The following is a 21,572-nucleotide window of genomic DNA, read 5'->3' on the forward strand; positions in this document are numbered from 1 at the left end:
TTCTCTCAAAACAGAAGGGACATTAGAGAGCTGAGCTGCTTCAGCCAAGGAAAAATAGTGTCCGCTCCCTTCCCATCAGCTGCTCCGTAGGCTTGGGAGGTAGACGGCCCTCTGTGAAGGGAGGCTGTGACGTACGTGTGGCAGTCCACTGCAGCCCCTGAACGCAGCTGACATCTGCAGCCTGTCGCCATCGGCCCCCCTCTCCCAATGGTGAACGTGGGTCCAGCTGTTGCTACAACAGCCAGTTGTCTCCACCGGCTCGGCCATTCTCTATCTTAAAGCTAAGTCTTGGGTTCACCAAAAGCGACCATTGAATCAAAGCACTCCAGTTCAGGAGAATGCCATTTAAATCCTTCATTGATGGGGGCGCCCGGGTGGCTCAGTCAGTTAAGCGTCCGGACTTTGGCTCAGGTCACGATCTCCTGGTCCGTGGGTTCGAGCCCCGCGTCAGGCTCTGTGCTGACAGCTCGGAGCCTGGAACCTGCTTCAGATTCCGTGTCTCCCTCTCCCTCTGCCCCTCCCCAGCTCATGCTCTGTCTCTCCCTCTCTCTGTCAAAAATAAATAAACATTAAAAAAATTTTTTCAAAAGGGAAACATCATTACCATAAGTAACTGCACCGCAGTTTCAGACCCGCGGAATTTTCTCTCTCCTAAAAGGGAAGAGAACTAAAATGCAAAGCAATATTTGCATAAAATAACCACTGCTACATTGAGACTCTCTCTCTGACACAATAAGAAAGAGATTAGTAAGGGAATAACTTTCCAATGATGTATCCATTGTAATGTTAATACCATGACGCGGGGCCCCAAGTAAAAGCATCCTGAGTCATCGGAACAGGAAGACATTTGCTGAGCTCCTGTTACACTCTGGAGTCTTTCAGATGCTTTACCTCATTTAGTCCCACAGCCACACTGAGCAGAAAGCAATATCCCAACCCCCGGTTTACTGATGAGGACACAGAAGGGCAGAGAGGTCACGAACCGCGACATCTCCCTGCATCTAGCAAACTCCAACCCCACAGTGCAGGGTTCAGCCAAAACGTACTTTAAATAAGGTACCTGCTATTTAACCAACCTAACACCTGTCTGCCTAACTACAGTTTTCCCTTTGCAGCCGGCAAAGCTGGTGCCACATAAGTTCAAGCAGTCTCAGGGGCGCAGATATACCTGCTGATGAGTTGGGAAGTGAAAGGGAAAAAAAAAAATCTGTAGCGATACAGAGAAAACATAGTCCTGTAAGAGAGAGGAAGCACGGATTGCAAGGATACACAAATTTGCATGGGAGCAGGGACTTCTGGGTGGGAACCATTGATTTTAGAGTGTGGATGTAAATTATTATCATATTCCGCAAGATGTTGCCATTGGGGGAAATGGGGTGAAGTGCGTACGGGATCTCTCTGTAGCATTTCCTACATGTGCATGAGGCCTACCATTATCTCTGAGGGAAAGTTTAATTTCAAAGAAAGTGGCTGTTAAAGGTGTCCCGCAGATCGAGGGTGTTATTTTCTTCCAAACAGCTTTCACAGGTATTATTTCATGAGAACCTTAATCAACCCACCCGATTTCTGTCGGGGGTTACCCATTTTACAGGTGGGAAAACCAAGCTTCAGAGAAGGGGCTTCACTTGCTGAGGGTAACGGAGCTCATAGATGGCAGAATGAGGATTCAAATCCGGTTTATTTAAAACTAAGCGAAATCTAAGGGAGGCTCATGAAGGGCTATTTTTACAAATTTTTTATGTTTTACTTATTTTTGAGAGACAGAGAGAGCGCAGTTGGGGGAGAGACAGAGAGAGGGGGACAGAGAATCTGAAGCGGGCTCCACGCTGACGGCAGAGAGCCCGATGCAGAGCTCGAACTCATGAACTGTGAGATCATGACCTGAGCTGAAGTGGGACGCTTCACTGAGCGACCCAGGTGTCCCAGAGCTATTTTTAAAGTAAAATTTATTATCTTCAAATGCACACTGAGCACATGTTGTGCACAGGAAAGGATGTGGGGATGCTTATTCATGCCATGCAGTTGGTGGCCACGTTTTGTTGGCTGTCTCCAAAACAGAACACAGCAGAACTTACAGGAGCCGAAAGATGCCTCGGAGAGGCAGGGTGGTGCGCGGGGAGGAGACCAAGTCCCCACCCTGCTCTTCCATTTTGTGACTGTGTAGATCTCTCTCTGTCTTCGTAAGTCTCATTTAGGAGACCCCCACTGCCATCACCCAAAGCCCGATGCTTTCATTTTACGGGTAAAGGGGACAAATAACTTGGGGAATCTTCTCAACATAGACATTTCTATGCCCAAAGACTTTGTTGTGCACTGAAAAGACGCCTAAAATTACCTGGGTTCTTGACTTAAAAACCGTTTTGGGGCGGGGTCACCTGGGTGGCTCAGGCAGTTAAGCGTCCAAGTTCAGCTCAGAGCATGAACTCACAGTTCTTGAGTTCGGGTCCCGCCTCGGGCTCTGTGCCGACAGCTCAGAGCCTGGAGTTTGCTTCCAATTCTGTGTCTCCCTCTCTCTCTGCCCCTCCCCTGCTCACACTCTGTCTCTCTCTCTTTCTCTCTCTCTCTCTCTCAAAAATCCATTTTTTAATATTACCAATTCCAAAACCTAGCTTTCCTAAAGCCTCAAATTTCCATCTATAGAGTATATTGTTATATTTATAAACTGAGCAATTTTATCGAAACTGAAGGACACACTCAATAGGTTAAGGAATCTTAGACAATAAGACTTATCTACAAACTCAGTTAAATTTCCTTAAATATTTGAAATACCTTTATCCATCTAACTTTAAACCCTAATGAGCGACACTTTCTTTAACAACTTTTATAAATCTAATAAGGTAAATCTATAAATCTAGAAAAATTCAAGGGCTCTTCAACAGTTAAAACTCTTTATAAATGGAGTCGAACACAGCTTGGCTCTTGTAACTTAAAATCACAAGTCTAAAATCAATTGCACATTTCAAAGCCACATGGCCAGTAGGTCAGTATTGCTAAAATGACAGTCTCTTAAACATCAAAGTCAGAAATTAGTCTCAATTTAACCCAAATAATTAATACTATGGGTGTCTGTTCTACTTTATTACTTCTGATCGTATCTCTTTAGCTTCCCACTTGCCCCATTAAAAGAGGTAGGTAGGGGGCAACTGGGAGGCTCAGGGAGTTAAACACCAGACTCTTGATCTCAGCTCAGGTCATGATTTCATAGTTCATGAGATTAAGGCTCATGTTGGACTCTGCTAACAGCACGGAGCCTGCTTGTCTGTCTCCCTCTCTGCCCCTCCCCTACTCATGCTCGCTCGCGCCCGCACTCTCTCTGTCTCTGAAAATAAATAATTTAAAAAATGGGGGGGGCGAGGTAGTATGCAGATGTATCACCCCCAAGGGGCTGATGAAACAGGTTACAAGATGTGGACCTCAGTCCACTTGCTTGCTGCTTGGCGGTCTGAGAGCAGGATGCAGATCTGAGTGCTATGTGCTCCTGGGCTCATCGCTATCACTCTAGATCAACAGGGTCCATCTGGGGCTGGTGTTGCCGCCCCAACCTCCTGGCATTGCTTCAGGACCAGTCTCTTGCCGGCAGACCTGGCAGACAGAATATGCCTGTCAACCCGTGTCCTTCATCGCCCCCCTCTATGTGACTTTGACCACATCCGAACAGCTCAGTGCCCAGTGAGCACCTCACATTGTCATCCTTGTCACTAGCAATCCTTACAATAACCCTCTAAGATGAATGCTTTTGTGGCCATTTCACAGATGAGAAAAATGAGGCTCAGGGGGGCGAACTGACGTAATCGTCAGCATCCATGAAAGGCTTGCTGGTTCTTCTGAAGGAAGAATGGCCCACGTTAGCACACTGTGTGTTGAGTTCTTGCCCCATCATTCATTCCATGGTTTTCCTTTCTCCGTCTCCTCTCCCAGAAGCATCCATTCTCTGACACGTGGCTTCCTGGGATCCCTCCGTACCCTAACTTCATACGTAAGACTCTTGATGCTTCCTCAAAGCAAAACGCTAAGAGCTTTGCAATCAAGGTAATAATAGCAGGTCTGACTGTGCTAATGAAACTCGACACGAAAAACCAAATGTCAGGAGAAATGGGGACGTTATTTAAATTCTTCGAAAATAAGAAGCTTGCTTATTGGTGTCCTTTCTGTCACCACCTTTCATATTGCCTCGAAACTTCTTTTGTTGCTTAGAAAATTATGAGAAAAATAACCTGGCGGTTGCTTTACAGAACAGTGATGAATATCGCACTGGACCATGGGCTGTTAATTTGGCAATGAAAGTGCAGTCAAAGGTTTTTAAGGGCTCAGAATGATTTTATCTGGACCATTATGAACTGTATTTTATGTAACACCGTATTTCTCTTCCTTGCAGACAGATAAGCTTAAAGGACTTGCATGAGGTAAGTCCTGAGATTCAAAAAAGGGAATTTCTGTGCTTTAACGTCTGTGACAGGCAAGATACTATTTGATTCGGAGACTTTATCACTTCATTTTCATAATAGCTATGCTCAAGATGTATTATGATCCCTACGTTGAAGGTGAGAAAACTAAAACAAAACAAGTTAAGATCCAGATCTGAGACCAAGGTCCTATTATGCTACCTGAATAGACCAGTGTTCACTGGTACCATGAAGACAAGAGCATCCCAGTTTCCATGGAAGACATAAAGCCTCCATCAAAGGCTTCCAGTCTCCAGCTTTATAGAACTAAGATGTTGGAAATTGTACTATACGTCACCATTTGCTCTTCACAGGAAAGACAGGATGGCCTGGTACAAAAAAAAAAAAAAAAAAAAAAAAAAAAAATATATATATATATATATATATATATATATATATATATATACACACACATATATATGAGATACAGACCCACACAGACCTGGGTTTGAATACGGCTGTGTCACATACCACTTTTGTGGCCTTGGGCAAGTCCCACACACACACACAACCCCACCCCTCTTTCTGTTTTCTTAGCCACAAAATAGAGATGGTTACCCTTCTTGACAAAGTTGTCAAAAAGCTAAAGCAGGTCAAAGCAAGGGCATAAATGACCAAGTGAACAGTAGAGGCTCAGTAAATGGCATGAAAGTCAGGTAACATGGAGCTGCCTTTGAGCCCCTCCACACTCACTTCCCTAACCCCCAACAAGGAAGTTCCCTAACAAGGGATGGGTCCGCCATGACTGATGGGAAGTCTCTGTCCAGCAATCACAGTGGTCTCACCTCATTCTCACTGGCTTCCTGAGGAACATGGTCCTTGTCTTAGTGTTTGACCTATGCTCTTATATCTAGACTGCAGAGGTTAATTTATTTTCTTTCTTTTGTTCTGTCTGTCCTTGTGTCTTTTCTTATTTGGCTTTATGAGAATGCTAGAATCAAAAGTCACACTTCTCACTTGTCACTCACCAAGACACTTACCACCTCTCATCCGTAAGATAATCCTGGCAAGGAAGACAGCACATAACTGCTGAAAGAGAAGGACAGCCCTAGTTCCAATCAGGACTCCATCCGGCTCCCCCTGTTCTGGGAGTTGTTGGATTTTCCCAAGTGGTATGGCACTCTGCCCCTGGGCACTCTCCGACTCCACCCCTTTCTTCCTGTGGGTCTACTTCATGCATCACAAGTAGCAGATGGCTGCCACCCAAAATGACCTAGAGTCCATAACTCATTGGTCAGCCTGTGAGGACAATAGGCCTTCCAATCACTAACAAGCCAGGAGGAAGTGGAGAGGTCAGCTTTAGACAGCAGGGGTCATGCAGGATAGTTTGATTTTCTTTGCAACTTTGGTTGGCATTCTGCTAGAAGTGGATATCATCTAAAGAACAACAAGGCCTAGTGGAAAAACACATTCTTCCTCCTTATCTTTTGCCAAGACACTTCCCCATTGTCTGGGCTGAGGGTCAAGACCATTTCTCCACCACAAAAGCCACCCCACAGCAGGCAGAAGACGGGACCAGCCCCTGAAAGTCCAGATCTAATCCCCACACTATGACTCTGCCTTAAGAAATGCAGACATACCTCTTAGCTAAAGTAGTTAAAAAAAAAAAAAAGGAGGAGGAGGAGGAAGGAAAGAAAGAAGGAAAGGCAGGTGAAGGGAGGGAAATAAGGAGGTATCACTTTTTAAGTTAATATGCTTATTTCCTAACAAAAGTTAAAGTACAGAAACTAGAGGTTTTACCCCACTTTTCTAATTATATCTGATTGTAACTCCAGAGCCCTCAAGAAAAAGTTGGCTAGATCTCAATTTTAAAAGTCACCTGCTGTCCCAGATGGATGGCTTCTGAGCCGTGTTTACAGCTCTGCTCCCTCAGCAACTTTGACAGGCCTGAGAACAACAGCCTCCAGAGCACTTTGAGCTGCCAGGTCCAAAGTCCTGGGGAAGACTCAGTGGGAGACTTTCAAACCACTCGTTAGAATGGATTCACTACCCTTTTCACTTAGCCTAGAGATTTGCCTTGATTTGCTGCCCATGGTGAAGGTATGTCCTCTTTCCAGAACCCAAGGGGACCCCGAGGTCTTCGAAGCAAAAGAGTGTGTCTGTTGCCTAGTCTCAGACAAGACATTCGGGGCCTCTCTAAGCTATTTGTTGCTAAAGCCTTCTTGTCTGTGAAGCCAATGTAAGAAGACCTGGAATCCAAGGTCAGCTCACACACACACACACACACACACACCTGCGTGTAGATACATCATAAGCCCAGTTTCTAGCCTGAACTTTCCATGTAACATGGAGATATACTTACAGTATAATCTTATTTCATAGTTTACATAAATACTTGCAATGCATATATATATATTGCAATATATATAAATATATAATATATAAAAAATGCATATATAATAAGTGAGTATTCACCAAACTTTACTTAACGGTTCTCACTTCGGTGGGCATGTAGATTGTTTCCAGGGTTTTGACCCTGTAAGCAGTGGTTCACTGGCCATCTTTGTGCACGGAACTTGGCCCAGATTTCAGGTGTCTTCTTAGGAGCAAAGTGTCATCCGTGGAATTGTTGGGATGAGAGTGAGAGCATTCCTAAGGTTCTTGACAGCAATGGTTCAATTGCTTTCATTAGAGTCAAAGCAATTTACGGTCTCATCAGCAGATTGCATATTTATTTGCCTCTTGTATCACACAGAGAGCATAACATTTTGATTTTTGCCTAGTCTTTTGGAGAATTATTTAGAGGCTTTAAAAAAAATCTATCCTTATAACAAAAATGTTGCCCAAATTCTACTAAGCAATTGCTCCAAAACACACAGTTTAATGTAAAATTCTCCATCACCAAGAGTCACTCAACACTATCATTTTCTTTTTATTCAATCCAGGTCCTCGGAACAGAGAGAGGTGAGCTGTTTACATTTGTTTTCATACCCTGATATCATTAGGTTAAGTTCCATTTCCAGATTTATAGCATTAGTCAGTTTTCAAAAGGCTTGTTTCCGAGCCTGGGATGGATGAACCCCAGCGTGTGTGCGTGATGGTGTGATCCAGTTGTGCTGAGGATCTCTTACCTACCCAAGAGCCCTCTGGTTGAAACAAGGTGATTTAAATTGGGGGAGGGGGCGAGCTAAAGGTCCTTCTCCTGCCACAGGCAACTGACAAGAAGGAGGCACCCTGTCAGCCCCTGCCACTTTATTATTATTTTTTTAATGTTTATGTACTTATTTTTGAGAGAAAGAGATAGTGAGCAGCGGAAGGGCAGGGAGAGAGGGAGACAGAATCCCAAGCAGGCTCCACGCTACCAGCGCAGAGACACAGGACTCGAACCCACGAACCACGAGATCATGACCTCAGCAGGAACCAAGAGTCAGACACTTAACCGACTGAGCCACCCAGGCGCCCCAGCCCCTGCCACTTTAGAAAGACGTGGCCGGCCCACTCACTGCTCCATGGAAGCTCTTAGTCTCTGCAGCTTTGATGTCACCCTTGCACACACACGCATGCCCTCATTGGAACGCACGTGCACATACAAGTGTGCACATCGTTGGTGCCATTGTGCAACACAATCTAACACTCACTCAGTAGCTGGCAAGATACTAAGCAGTAGTAAGTTCACGCTCACCTTTTATTTGTTTTTATTTTTTAATGTTTATTTATTTTTGAGAGAGAGAGAGAGAGACAAAGTGTGAGCAGGGGAGGGGAACAGAGAGAGGGAGGCACAGAACCTGAAGCAGGCTCCAGCCATGCGGGGCTCGAATCCATGAACCATGAGGTCATGACCTGAGCCAAAGTTGGATGCTTAACCGACTGAGCCATCCAGGTACCCCAAGGATAGTGTTATTTCTTTCTTTCTTTTTTTTTTAATTTTTTTTAATGATTTTATTTGTTTTTGAGACAGAGACAGAGCATGAACGGGGTTGGAGCAGAGAGAGGGGGAGACAGAATCTGAAGCGGGCTCCAGACTCTGAGCTGTCAGCACAGAGCCCGACGTGGGGCTTAAACTCACCGAGTGTGAGATCATGACCTGAGCTGAAGTCAGATGCTCAACCAGCTGAGCCACCCAGGCACCCCTCATGCTCACCTTTTAAATACCATTCACCATTCACTTTGAATGATGAACTACGTCCAAAGCCGAAGGTCCTGAGCCATGGCCAAAGACTGAAGACAGGCAGCATAGTTCCACAAAGCAACACTGGGTTAGGATTTCAGAGGCTGCCACCAACTCACTGTGTGGTTTGGGCCACGTCATGTTGCCTCTGTGGGTCTCAAGGATGCTTTTCTTTATGCCAAAGGAGTTAGTTTCGAGCAAGGCCTAACTAGGCTCTGTAGATTCCCAAGGGTCCCTGACGGAGGAATGGGAGTTGGTTGGTGATTCTAAATAATGTTAAGAACTACAGGAAACTGTGCTGCTTTCCACACTAAAGCTCAACACCCTCACATTAAAATGTTCGATATTGTTGCCTTGGACTTCCATGATTATCAGTGCAGTGAGGTCACGTCATTCAGCTCATGGGGAGCAATGATGTCACGTTGTTCAGCTCATGAGGGGCATGTGCTCTGGAGGGCTGCTGATGACATTGCCATGAAAGGATTTTATGGGATGGGTGACTAGTAGACCAGTCATCGACCCCCATAACATTGCAAGTAATCACAGACCTTCAACCAGAGGTGTCCAGTCTGTGACCGACCTTGGACTAAACACAGAGCAACGACCAGAATTAAGACACATCAGTGTTGATATGCTTCCTTAACTTTATTGCTCAGGACAGCCCCTGGGAGAGTGTTTTATGGCCTTTCACCTCCTAGTATTATTACATGCCCTCAGTGATTCTGGATGGCTGGTTAAAATCTATTCATGATGAAAAGGAAATAAATAGTGGGAACACCCACGGCATATGTAATTCCTAAAGAACTCCAGTTCCTTATGGCTGGCAGAACTTCTCAAAACGGAAAGATCAAAGGAGAAAAATTACAAAAACATATTCCTGCTGGTTGCCGGGTAGGAACTACTGGTCTACATCAGAATTCTGGGAGCTCTCCTGCCCTTTCACACAAGAGGTGAGGGGATTCAGGAGTGCTCGGGCCAGCACTGGGCCACCCCATAGCCTACATTGCTCAGGACAGTTCTTAGGTTTAACTTCGTGATTTACGTTCCCATGTAAGTTTTCATTTGAATGCAGAATTCAACTTCAGTTCACTTCTACGTCAAGCCCTTCCAATACCAAATACCTCCCGATGTAATATTCTGTGTTTCGGGAAGCTCAGTGATGAATTCCAAATTCAGTAATATTGATATTTGAATATTCACTAAGTTTTTATACCTTCAGGGAGAAGCCACTCCCAGGAGCCAGGGGTGTTACAGAATATGTTAAGTTATAGTTTCTGTTGACCACCGACAGCCCGCTCCTACTAATCAGAGATCACTCAGATAAAATTACAGAAGTTCCAGTAGGTCCCCAATCATTTTCCTTTTACAACCTGACTACATCATGTGACTTCTTCATGCAGTCCCTCATTGCCAGATGAAGCCTGAATCGATTCACCTGTCACAAAATCAAAGTACTCAAGAGACTCCTCTTGCCATCACCAGGTAAGGAGCCAGGAATTCCTTGTTGGGCTTCAGCGTGGCGGTCAGGCCAGGTGTCGTCCTGGGTAATGACTCACCAAGGTGTCCTGAGACATGGGGATTCTTTGGTCTTTGCTAATGAAGCCCAGCGATGGCCCCAAGGGAAACCTGCAAGTCACAGCCATTATGGAAGCAAATGGCACTCTGCTTCCTGCAATTTGTAAGTGATTCATTGTTAGAGAAGTTTGGGAGATTTGAAGGCTTGGATGTTAACTAGACAGGATTAACTGAACGGATGCAAAACAATCTGGGGGAAAAATTGGCCATTTCTAATTATACCCAGTTGATGACCACACATAAACTTACAGCTACTTTTGAACAAACCTTTATAGATGGTTTGGGCGTTGAAAATGCCATTATCTGATTTAACACTTGCCTGATCAGGTTATTGTGACAACTGCTGTCCCAACTGAAGCGAAGGCTCAGGCCAGTGATTCACTGCCCAAGGTCACTGTAACTGTAAATTAGTGGTGGCTTCAGTAAAACAAACTCCAGGGCCTCCAAAATAACTGCTTCTAAGTTCCTCCATGATCCCAGACTGGCCGGGTGGCCCCAGCCTCAGTTCATGCCAGCCTCCCACCATCTCAATCCTTGTTGTCACTTAATGCAGACATTTGCACGTGCTATTCCCCTGTCTATACCACTTCTTCCCTCTTCCCACCCTCTCGCTACTTGGAAAACCCCTCTTCATCCAGCAGATCCCAGTTTGAAGCCACACTGAATTTAGGAGATAGTTCTGACCCACTCCCCAGAGGCAATAAATGAGACCCAGAGAGGTGGAGTTCCTTACCACTAAAGTCAAGTCCAGCTTCAAAACCCAAACACTTTCCAGTAGTCCATGCTTCCTATAATGGCTTGATTCTGAGAATGCAGTCCATGAATGCTGACTTTTCCCAGACCTGTTGCAAGTGCCCAACGAATGTCAACTCTCATTGCCATTGCCAGGCCTGTATATCAGGGGCATGATCTCCATCCCCATTACCCCCCTTCCTTCTCTTACATATTGTTGTTTTAATCGTCTTTTATTACATTTTTATAATCCTCTTTCTCTTACAGATTTCCTTATACTAATCCACAGTTTTCTCACTTAGCTCACATTTCAAGAAGGAACAAAATAATTTCTATTCTCCTCTTGCTTGCTATGGCTCACTCTTCTTCAACTGGTAAACAATTTCTGTAGACTATTAGCTCCAACCTATCATTTTCTAGAGTGACCGTAGTTACAAGGAAAGTCTGAATTCACGGCTCCCAAAAGCAAAGAATCATGATATGTGCTCGTTGAAATACAATGGAAAGAACTTGTATGGGTCAATTTGTTCCATATCTGTTGCCTGTCTTGAGAAAAGAGAGAAAGAACCAGCCTCCTATTACCTTACAAAACAGAAACTCATGTAGCACAGCCGGTGAAATATAAAGTGCTTTGTAAACGTGACTTAGTCCATTGTGACTGGCCTTGCCTTTGCGTGGAATTTTACCCACCACGGGAAACACTAACATGCTGTCAATTCTAACATTTCCTTTAGCTCACCACTCGTGATGAAAAACCAAAGTGCACAAAACAGAGGTAAGAGCGCCTTATGCAAGAATTATGAAACAAACAGGTAAGCCATCACACTACGATGTTCCGGCACTGTGACTTTGCTTTTGTGAGACTCACCGTCGTTGAGCTGACGTCTGTAGGTGTAATTAGCTCATTTTCACTGATAGATAGTATTCCATTAGGTCAATATAACGATTTTTGTCCATAATTAAATCCAAAAAATTCTAGATGCATTTTCCAAAGTAGACATTGGCGTCACCAACAGCTTATGAGTCCTCCTCATTCCCCATCATCTCCAACGGTTGTTTTTGACAAACTTTTAGTTCTTGCCAATTCTTTGGGTGAAACACAATAGATTTATCTTAAGTCTGTCAAATTAAGAACATCAAACTGACTTCTCTTACTGGTTGTAAAGATAAAACTCAACAGGATGCCTGTCTGCAGAGATGTCTACAGCAACATATGAATATAGTGTTGTATTCCTACTGGTGGTGGGTTTTGATATCGTTAGTGTTATTTTGTTCAAACAAATCTAGTGTGTTCTTTTGCATTTCTTTCTTCAACCCATATGCTATGGAGATTCTGTGTTCAGGTCTAATTCTGCACTCTCTTTCTGTTGAGCCACAAGAGGGCTTAGAGCTGGAGAAAGCAGATTCCCCTTGAGATAGAGTAGAATGACAGAGGGTTCCAATGACCTGAGTCCCCATTCTGCCTCTCTCCCTGCAATAACATCATCTTGAGCAAGTTCATTCTTAGATCCTCCCCCTCCCCCATGCATAACAATAATATTAACTCACAGGATTATCCACACACACACAGTCATGTGACACATAGTAGGCAAGTGACGCACCTTAATATCCTTCCTTCTCCAGGGATGCCCTACCCAACTGACCCATTAGACCTAGGAGTTTCCTCCCTCACCTCTATCATGTCCTTACTCATCTTCTGCCTTATACTGTCTGGGCCTTAGATTGGAAAACCAATCTGGAAAGCTTATTTCCCCTGATGTGCCTCTTGCTAATACAAGTCTCCCAAGGGAAGAGACTTCCCTTTTCTTTTTTTCTTAACATAATTCATTGTCAAGCTAGGTAACATACAGTGTATACAGTGTGCTCTTAGTTTTGAGGGTAGATTCCCATGATTCACTGCTTACATGCCACACCCAGTGCTCATTCCAACAAGTGCCCTCCTTCCTTTTTTTAAAGGAAGGCAGTCCAAAGTAGCTGCGATTAATGGGACAGGCTCAATCCCCAAGAATGAGGGGACAAAATGACAAAAACAGTAGTCCTGGAGGCCAGAGCTAGATCAGGATTGTGAAGATATGCTGCAGGGATAGGAAGCAGAATCAAGCTTAGAGAGAATTCCAGTCTTCATTTGAAAGACAAAATCATGCACAGATGGAAAATGAAGAGTGATATAAGAGTGGAATAGCAGTGTTAGTGATGTGGATGTGGATGGCCTTCACAGACATGGGTCCAGTCAAGCATCCCAGGACTGGGTGTATTTCATCTATACTGGGATCTTGCAAACTGTCCTCCACTCATGTTAGAGAAACAGTTGCTTAAGGAAGCAGCCCAGAATGGACGAGGAGAATGTTGGGGCCTCCAGAGCCTTAAAACACCATCAATTCCTCTTTCAGTCATCAAACATCCATGAAGCACATGGTTTATACACAAAACTGGGCTGGGCCCTATGAATACAGAACAGAGACAGCTCTGCCCTTCAGCTAACCAGTACTTTTGCACCTGCGATGCTCCTGCATCAGTTTACTGGGCAGGTGTTCATTCTACTGAGTGAAAAGTCATTTCTGGATCACCAGGGCTCAGGAGAAATTAGCTGCACTCAGAACCACACAATCCCGGCACTCATGTTTTCAGTCTAGAGGGTTCTATGAAGCTTACTGGTCTTAATTTGAATGCCTCAGCCAAGGGACATAGCACTCTTCATGTAGAATAAGTGAAATCTAGACCTCCATCACTGTAGACATTATCATCCTTATTTTATAAATGAGAAAGGAATTTGGGAAATACTTATTCTTAAGAGTTCAGCTACTCCTTGATAAACAGACTTGGCTCAATTCTCTGATAAGTGATTTCAAGCTAAGCTATTAGGAGTCTGATAATTCTGCACCCAACAATTCCAAAATGGGGGATTCCACACCACCGGACGATTCCTGACACCTACAGGTTGGGTGTCTACAGTTGGGTGACCTACAGTTCAACTCTCTTCTGACACTACATGGAGTCCACAGATTCCACATGTTAAGGGTTCAATCCCGCAAGATTGCACCCCTCCCCCGCCACAAGCCTGTGTCAGCCAATCATATGGCCATTCTGACCAACCAGCTATAGAGCCAAGGTTCCAACAAACCCTTCCCTAGGTTCAATTAATTTGCTAGAGTGGTTCACAGAACTCTCGGCAACATTGTACTTGCTGGATTACCAGTTTATTATAAAAGAATACAAATAGGCCACAGCCAGATAGAAGAGTTTCATAGGGCATTGTTCTGAACAAAGGAGCTTCTGTCCTCATGGAGTTTGGGGCACTGTATGATGGCACATGGAACTGTTCTGGATCACCAACCCAGAAGCTCTCTGAACTGCATCCTTTGGGGCTTTTTAGAGGTTTCATTACATAGGCGCAATTGATGAAATCATCGGCCACTGGTGACTGATTCAATAAGCAGTAGCTTGTGTTATTTATTTTGAGTGACTGGTACAGGTCAGACACTGTGCTAACAGTTTTATATACAGAAGAATTTTGAAATGTTAGTATTATTGGTAACAGTGTGATTCTACAACCCATGCTTATGAGGCTACACTGCCTCAAATTTTATTGGCCACCGACATAGTGTCCTCCCCAAAGTTCTATTTACTCTGTGTCAATCTGTTCATTAATGTGACCCTCTGTTCTCCAAATAGGCGAGCCCTATTTCGTGGGGCTATAAAACTCAAATGCAGTTTTATGTGAAAATATATAATGTACGTATATGTATTTACATATGTATATGTATGTATGTGTACATATATACATATATATTTGTGTATGTGTGTATATACATAATATATTAATATTATGTTGTTATTATTATTAATAGGTATATTATAGTAATATAATATAATATGTATAATAATGTATATTATATATGTATTAATGTGTATATTATATATGTATATATAATATGTAATATATTATATAATATATAATAATATATAATATATATAATGGTATATAATAATACATGTATAATATCCAAAGATTAGCTGCCATTATTTTAGAACAAAATGAGTTAAATCGTTGCCCTGGATTCTACGCTCAGAATTTCATTCACTCATTAAACAAAGATCCAAAGGGCCTTCAGGGGAAAACGGCAAAGGCAAAGTTGTTCTGTTTGTTGTTTTGTTTTATTTAGCTCATTCTCTGCATAGACTACAAATGCATATAGCTATTTCCAAACACTCTTTTTCAAGTAGGACTCTTTAAATATTCAAGCAAGGCACTCAGAGTTGAAATATAATAAATCCGTTGCCACAGTATAATGAAAAATTTATAATCACTCAATACTATTATGTAAACTACACACACCAAGCGATAGAAAATGCTGAGAATGGTTATTTTCTTTTCTCAAGTATGTTCTTACTATTTTGATCCATGTTGGAAAGACAGTTACGGCCATTTCAGTAATAAGTCTCTATTGCTTCACTATAGGTTAAAATAAAGTTTTAAAAGTACTTTTTAAACATTACAATAGCACTTTTAGCTTTCTCTTGGTTAGGATTTGCCTGGCATACAGTTTCCATCTCATTAGTGACTGCTGTCATATATAACTGTACATTACTGGAATTTTTAAACCATTCTGCATCTAATTTATAAATGCTTTGTTTACACTTTTGATATTTATTGTGATTACTAATCTTTTAGATCGGTTTTTATATTATTTTGTGCCTTCTATTTGCCCTACTCTTTTTGACTGTTTCTTTTCTTGCCAGAGAGTGGGTTCATCTCTTAATTCCCCTCCCTTTCTCTCCTTTGGAAGTCACACATTCCAATTCTACTCTTCCAAGGTGACCTTTAACATTTTAAATAAAAGAATGTTTGGATTTTCAAAATCTGAAGTTCATATCCTTTTCCCAAGCAATACAAGAAACTCAGAATGCCCTAATTCTAATGGTATGGATTCTGCACTATTTGGAAGTTCAAATTCGTTACTTACAAAATTTGAAAATCAGAGATGTCTGTAGCATGATTCCTATTTTTAAGGTCATAAATTGGTGGGTGAAATTAACTTACTATGACGAATATAATTTAAATATTAAGTGATCAAACATTTTTCAACAAACATTTTTGTACACCTAATTCCCTATAGCAAACATTCTTGGTCTTAACATTAAAAGCCACAATCCTTGGAACCATTAAAATAGGACATAAAATGCTCCAGAAGTACTCTGTTCTTCTTCATAAACTTAGAGAGAAATTCAGCTTTTTGATGACAAGAAGCAGAATAAATACACATATAACCTAAATGTTACAGTAACTGGCATGTAAATATTTGCTGACATTATATCTAGTATTTTGTTTCAAAAATGTACTGTCAAAAGTATCCCACTTTTTCAAAGTTCTTGTTCAGCTACTAACCAGAACTATAACTTTAGTTATATTTTGTAGACTGAATTAAGACTATACAGCTTATAATTCTGCTTCACACCAATCACCTTTCTTCCATGTTATATTATTGCTGTCCACTATTCCATTTCATATTGTTTTCATATTCTCAAGGCTTTATGATTTTTATACAGTTAATCCTTGCTTAAAGTTACTAACGTATTTACAAATACCTTTGCTTAGTGTTTCTCCTAACGCTTAACTCCTTCCTTGTGGCTCTGATTTCATCTTTTATTAGTGTTTATGGGAATGCCATGCAGTGAAAATATATTATTTTCATTGAAGTATAAGGAGGAAATACCACATTAAACCTTGACAAGTGGTAGTATCTTAAAACTTAGGTACCACATGAAATCTAAACCCTTTCAGTGAACTTTTTGTATGGTTACTTTAAAATCCATTGGTCTACCTTGCTCTTTTAAAGAATCTTCTATCCAGGCATGATTTTGTAGCATTGTGCATTGGTCACTTGGAAAATGATTCTCAGACCTGAGCAGATCTTTCCAATGTTAACACATTTTATTACATAATAGTTTATTAAATCACATTTGCAAGTAACACCACCAGTCTCATCAGACAGGTCTAACTGTTGTGTATGGTGTTATACAACAGTGGTAGATACAAGTGTTTCCAAATTCCAGTTTTCACTAGGAAAGTCTAATTTTATAATTGGCAGCAAATACTGCCAGTTGTTTTCCACAAAGTGACAGCCTCCCTTGGTTCATTTTCTAATAAAATACCTACCAAATGCCTAGTCTGAATAACCATATTTTATCTGTTAGTCATTCTTTTAGGTTAAAAAAGTGATATTCCAATAAAATAAAAAGTTATTCCTTCATGTTTAAAAAAAATACCATTTTCCAAGTTGAGAACAGGCTTGGCTTGTTTCAGAAACTGAACAGAATTCGTTATGACCAGAACAGAGTAGACAATGTGGGATGGATGGATGGGTAGATAAGATTATTCAGGCCTTATTGACAGAAGTAAAACATTTGGAATTTATTTCAGGTGTAAAGGAAAGCATGTAAGCATTTTTGCCAGGAGGAGTAGCAAAGTCAGAATTACATTTTTTTTTTAAGATTACTCCAAATGTGGAGCACCTGGGTGGCTCAGTCAGTTAAGCGTCCAACTCTTGATTTCGGCTCGGGTCATGATCTCATGGTACATGGGTTGGAGCCCCTCATCGGGCTCTGTGCTGACAGTGTGGATCTTCTTGGAATTCTCTCTCAGTCTCTTTCTCTGCCCTCCCCTGCTCACTTCCTCTCTCTCTCTCAAAACAATAATAATAATAAATAAACTAATAAAATTTTTTTAAAAAAGATTGTTCCAGATGCCCTAGAGAGAAAGGGGCAAGAGAACTGAAGCAAGAGAACAGTCCAGAGGAGATCACCCTCCGGAGTGAGAGGACAGTGGCGTAGACCAACAAGGTGGCCCCAGGCACAGGAAGGAGTGATGAGTTCCAGCTCCTGGTTGGAAGGAGGCGGCGTGAGACAATAACAAAATCATATTTGTGTGTGAATTTCCTTTTCAGATAATAAACACAGCACCCAGTTCCATCCTCCCCAGAGATGTCAGTCTCCAGCCCGCTATGGCCCTCAGGAAACTTTGCCGCGCTATAAAAACACAGGCTGGAGAAAACCTTTCCCCACAAGTTCTGATGAAAAGGTAAAACAGATACTTCTCTGCAGTGTCTTTCTAGATAAACCTAAGCATCTAAAGAGAGCTTTATTGAACAATACCTAGAAGGAGATCATCACGACCAGCTTTAATTTGTTTCCCCTTCCGGCTACATATTACTGGCTTTTAATATTTTCTACGGGCTAATAGTATTTCATATTGCTCTTTTACCAGTATTTAATTTGCACACTCTCTGATTCTCGAAGTGGCTTTTTTTTTATTACTCAAAAAAAAAAGAGATATCTAGGACTGTGTTTTATACTTACTAGCTGTTCAATCATCTTTCAGGACCAGCAGGGATTTATACGCTACAACCCTTTTCTTTTTTTTTTTTAATGTTTATTTATTTTGAGAGAGAGAGAGTGTGTGTGACAGGGGAGAGACAGAGAGAAAGGGAGGCAGAGAATCCCAAGCAGGCTCTGTATTTGTCAGCACAGATCCTGATGTGGGGCTTGAACTCACGAACTGTAAGATCATGACCTCAGCTGAAATCAAGAGTCGGATGCCTAACCGATGGAGCCACCCAGGCACACCTGCAATTCTTTTTCCAATAAAAGACCCACATGTCATATACTCATTTCATTTGAACAGTCCAACAACTATTTTTTGAGCACTTATTATATGCCACACAATATGCTAGAGGATATGGTCTGTGCCCAGAGGAGACGCAGAGCAGGGAAATATGATGCTAAGAGATAATAGATGTACTCTCATTAGTCCTTCATCTATTTCCTGGTCTCTTTCTAAAATATTCCCCATCCCTATGATCTTCTTGGACCACACTGCACTTAACATTTACTACATGGAAAGCGGGGCGTCAAAACGTTCTTTGTAGCTTCCATGCCCTTCCCTCAATTACCTGGTAACATTACTTACTAAAGGCTTTCACTTACGAGGCACAGAAGGATATGCTTCTTCTGGGTCTCCATCCTGCATCCCCATGTGCTTGGGATCCTGCTATGGAGCTTGCAAAAGGTTTGAAGCAGAAGCAGAGCATCCAAGATACTCTGGTCCATTCCTATAATCCCCACGGTACCCTAACGGTCTTTTGTGGTCCTTGTATTAATTTCTACCTTAATTTCTACAAAAGGTCCCCATACCCTTAAGTTAGACTTTGGGAAACTTTTGCACAGACTACCGTTACTTCCCCTTTTTATGTATCTGGCTTCCTTTCCCTCTTTCATCTGCTTCAGGAGCACAGGAATCCCTGAGTTCTCTCCAAAATCACACCCCTCCCAGAGCCTGGGCTCCCACACGCATGGGGGAGGCTTGCAGTGGATCAGGACTTCCGTGATGGCCAACAATTTCAATCCACCTTTACAATTTGTGACCTACCCATGTATGACCAATAATAATGTTCACTTATTAGTATTCTTTATATAGTTGACTCTTTTTCCACTTTGTATCGCTGCTCTAAATAGAAAACCAGTGTCACATACCATGGAGAGGAAGTGACCTTAAAACTAATTGCAGCATTCTACTTCTGAGTATATATGCCCCAAAGAGCTGAAGGCGGGGACTCGGACAGATATTTGTACACCCATGTTCACAGAGGCATTTTTCATAAAAAAGCCAAGAGGTGGAAACAATCCAAATGACCACCATATATATATATATATATATATATATATATATATATATATAACAGTTAGAGAGAAAGAGAGAGAAAGAACGGTTCTAAAAAGAATGAAATTCCCATACATGCTACAACATAGATGAACCTTCAAAACATCATGCTAAGTGAAAGAAGCCAGACACAAGAGAATAAATCCATGAAATCCACTGCTATGAGGGCAGAATAGGCAAATTCATAGAGATGAGGTAGAATGGCCGTGGCCAGGGGCTGGGAGGTGAGGGGGCGGGGGGGAGACGGGGAGCTGTTTAATCTGTCTAGAACTTCAATTCGGGATGATGACAAAGTGTTGCAGGGAGACAATGGTGATGGTTGCAAAGCAACGAGAATGTACTCAGTGTCACTGCATTATATAGTTAAAATGGTTTAAATAGTGAATCTGATGCTATGTGTATTTTGCCACATTTTTAAAGTCCTTTTAACTCAAACAGAACAAAGCCATTAAATTATAGCAAGATCTCTTCACTCGCTGGTAGCTGTCAGCATAAGGATGGTTCTTCCATTACTGGGGAGGTTAGAAATGCCAGAGAGATATTAAGGACATACTAGAACAAGAAGGAAACATCCCTCTTGAATTATCCAAAGGTCTAAAAAGACAACTGAAGGGGCTGCTTCTCCCCCAGGCATTTCTGACTTATTTAAGGCTGTGTTTGAGTCCCACCTAAACTCACCAGCCAGCACTCATGACCACACCTGGACAAATAAGACCATAAAATCTCTAAGTGCTTCCAGTTCGAAAAAGTAAATAAAATCAGAATAGATGAAATGCACTGAGCCCTGCTAAGCCCCTGAACTGGCTGACAAGCCTTCCAGAAGCAGCAGACCACTCTGTACGCTGGGAGCTCACACTTATGAGGCAGATGGGGCTCTCAGGCTCCTTTCTTTCTGGATGGAGCCTGTCACATGGCTTGGCAGGAGGGGAGCAGAGCTGGTCCTGCCTCTGGACCTTCCCAGTACCCACTCCCCACTGGGGGTAGGCACTCCATAAGGGAACTTATTCCAAAGGGGGTCTCAAATAAGAGATGACTTTGATCCCCAACTTGATGGAAGAGAATGGCAGGGCTGGGTGAGAGGAAAGGGGAAGGAGGGGGAGGGGGGGGTTTCCGGGCAGCAGGGCTGGCTCGTGCCAAGCCCTGAAGCTGTGTATGTCCAGGGAGCAGCAAACACATCTGGCTGGCCTGACCACGTCCTCATACTGGAGGGTGGTAACCAATGAGGTTGCACAGTTGGGCTAGAGTTAGCTCACGCCTCTCCCACCACGCACGCTTGGTGCACCCATTGTTGTATGTGCTGGGAGGACCAGAGGCGCTGAGACAACAAAGACCTGGCCCTTGCCGACCACGTGACAGGTGCCGACTTCCTGAGCCTGCTCCGTCCAGACACGCCTACGACACAGGATTGTGGCAGGGACGGATTGGGATAATGAATGAAGAATGGCCTTGGAGATGCTAGACTCATGCAGGGGATTGTTTGATGTTATTATCCTTGGATCCCAGTACAGGAATTGCAGATCTATGGCACAGCTCTCTGACCTCCCTTCCTTCTGTTGTGGTGCATTTTACAATCAGAATAACTCAACTGGCACAGTAATGTATCATGGTACAGGGAGAAAGCCGGACAGACTCAGGCCTACCACCTGTGACTTGAAGCGAGTGCTATAAAGATGCTCTCAGTCTGCACCTTTCCTTTCCTTCCCCTGCTTTTTTAAGCTTTTTTTTGTTTGTTGTTGAGAGAGAGAGAGATAGAGAGAGGGAGGGAGAGAATGAGTGGGGCAGGGGCCGAGAGAGAGGGGGAGAGGATTCCAAGGAGGCTCCGAGCGGTCAGCACGGGACCCAACGCAGGGCTCCATCCTACAAACCGTGAGACCATGACCTGAGCGGAGATCGAGAGTCGGATGCTTAACTGACTCAGCCAGCCAGACACCCCTCCCCTGCTGTTTCTACAAGGACTAGGCCCGCACTGGCTTCACCAACGATACGCATCCAACCTTAA

General features: G+C 42.8%; 1 protein-coding gene across 1 annotated transcript in view; it reads left to right on the plus strand.

Annotated features, from left to right (window-relative positions):
- The window catches only part of CLNK (cytokine dependent hematopoietic cell linker), a 162,576-nt gene that overhangs the window by 128,157 nt on the left and 12,847 nt on the right, over positions 1-21,572 (plus strand). Inside the window, exons 12-16 of the mRNA XM_042936891.1 lie at positions 4,376-4,403; positions 7,328-7,346; positions 9,951-10,032; positions 11,592-11,632; positions 17,802-17,935. Of these exons, the coding sequence (XP_042792825.1) occupies positions 4,376-4,403; positions 7,328-7,346; positions 9,951-10,032; positions 11,592-11,632; positions 17,802-17,935 (304 nt within the window). The remainder of the gene's footprint in view (positions 1-4,375; positions 4,404-7,327; positions 7,347-9,950; positions 10,033-11,591; positions 11,633-17,801; positions 17,936-21,572) is intronic.

The sequence above is a fragment of the Panthera leo genome, chromosome B1, assembly GCF_018350215.1.
Source record: "Panthera leo isolate Ple1 chromosome B1, P.leo_Ple1_pat1.1, whole genome shotgun sequence".
In the NCBI taxonomy this organism is placed as follows: Eukaryota; Metazoa; Chordata; class Mammalia; order Carnivora; family Felidae; genus Panthera; species Panthera leo.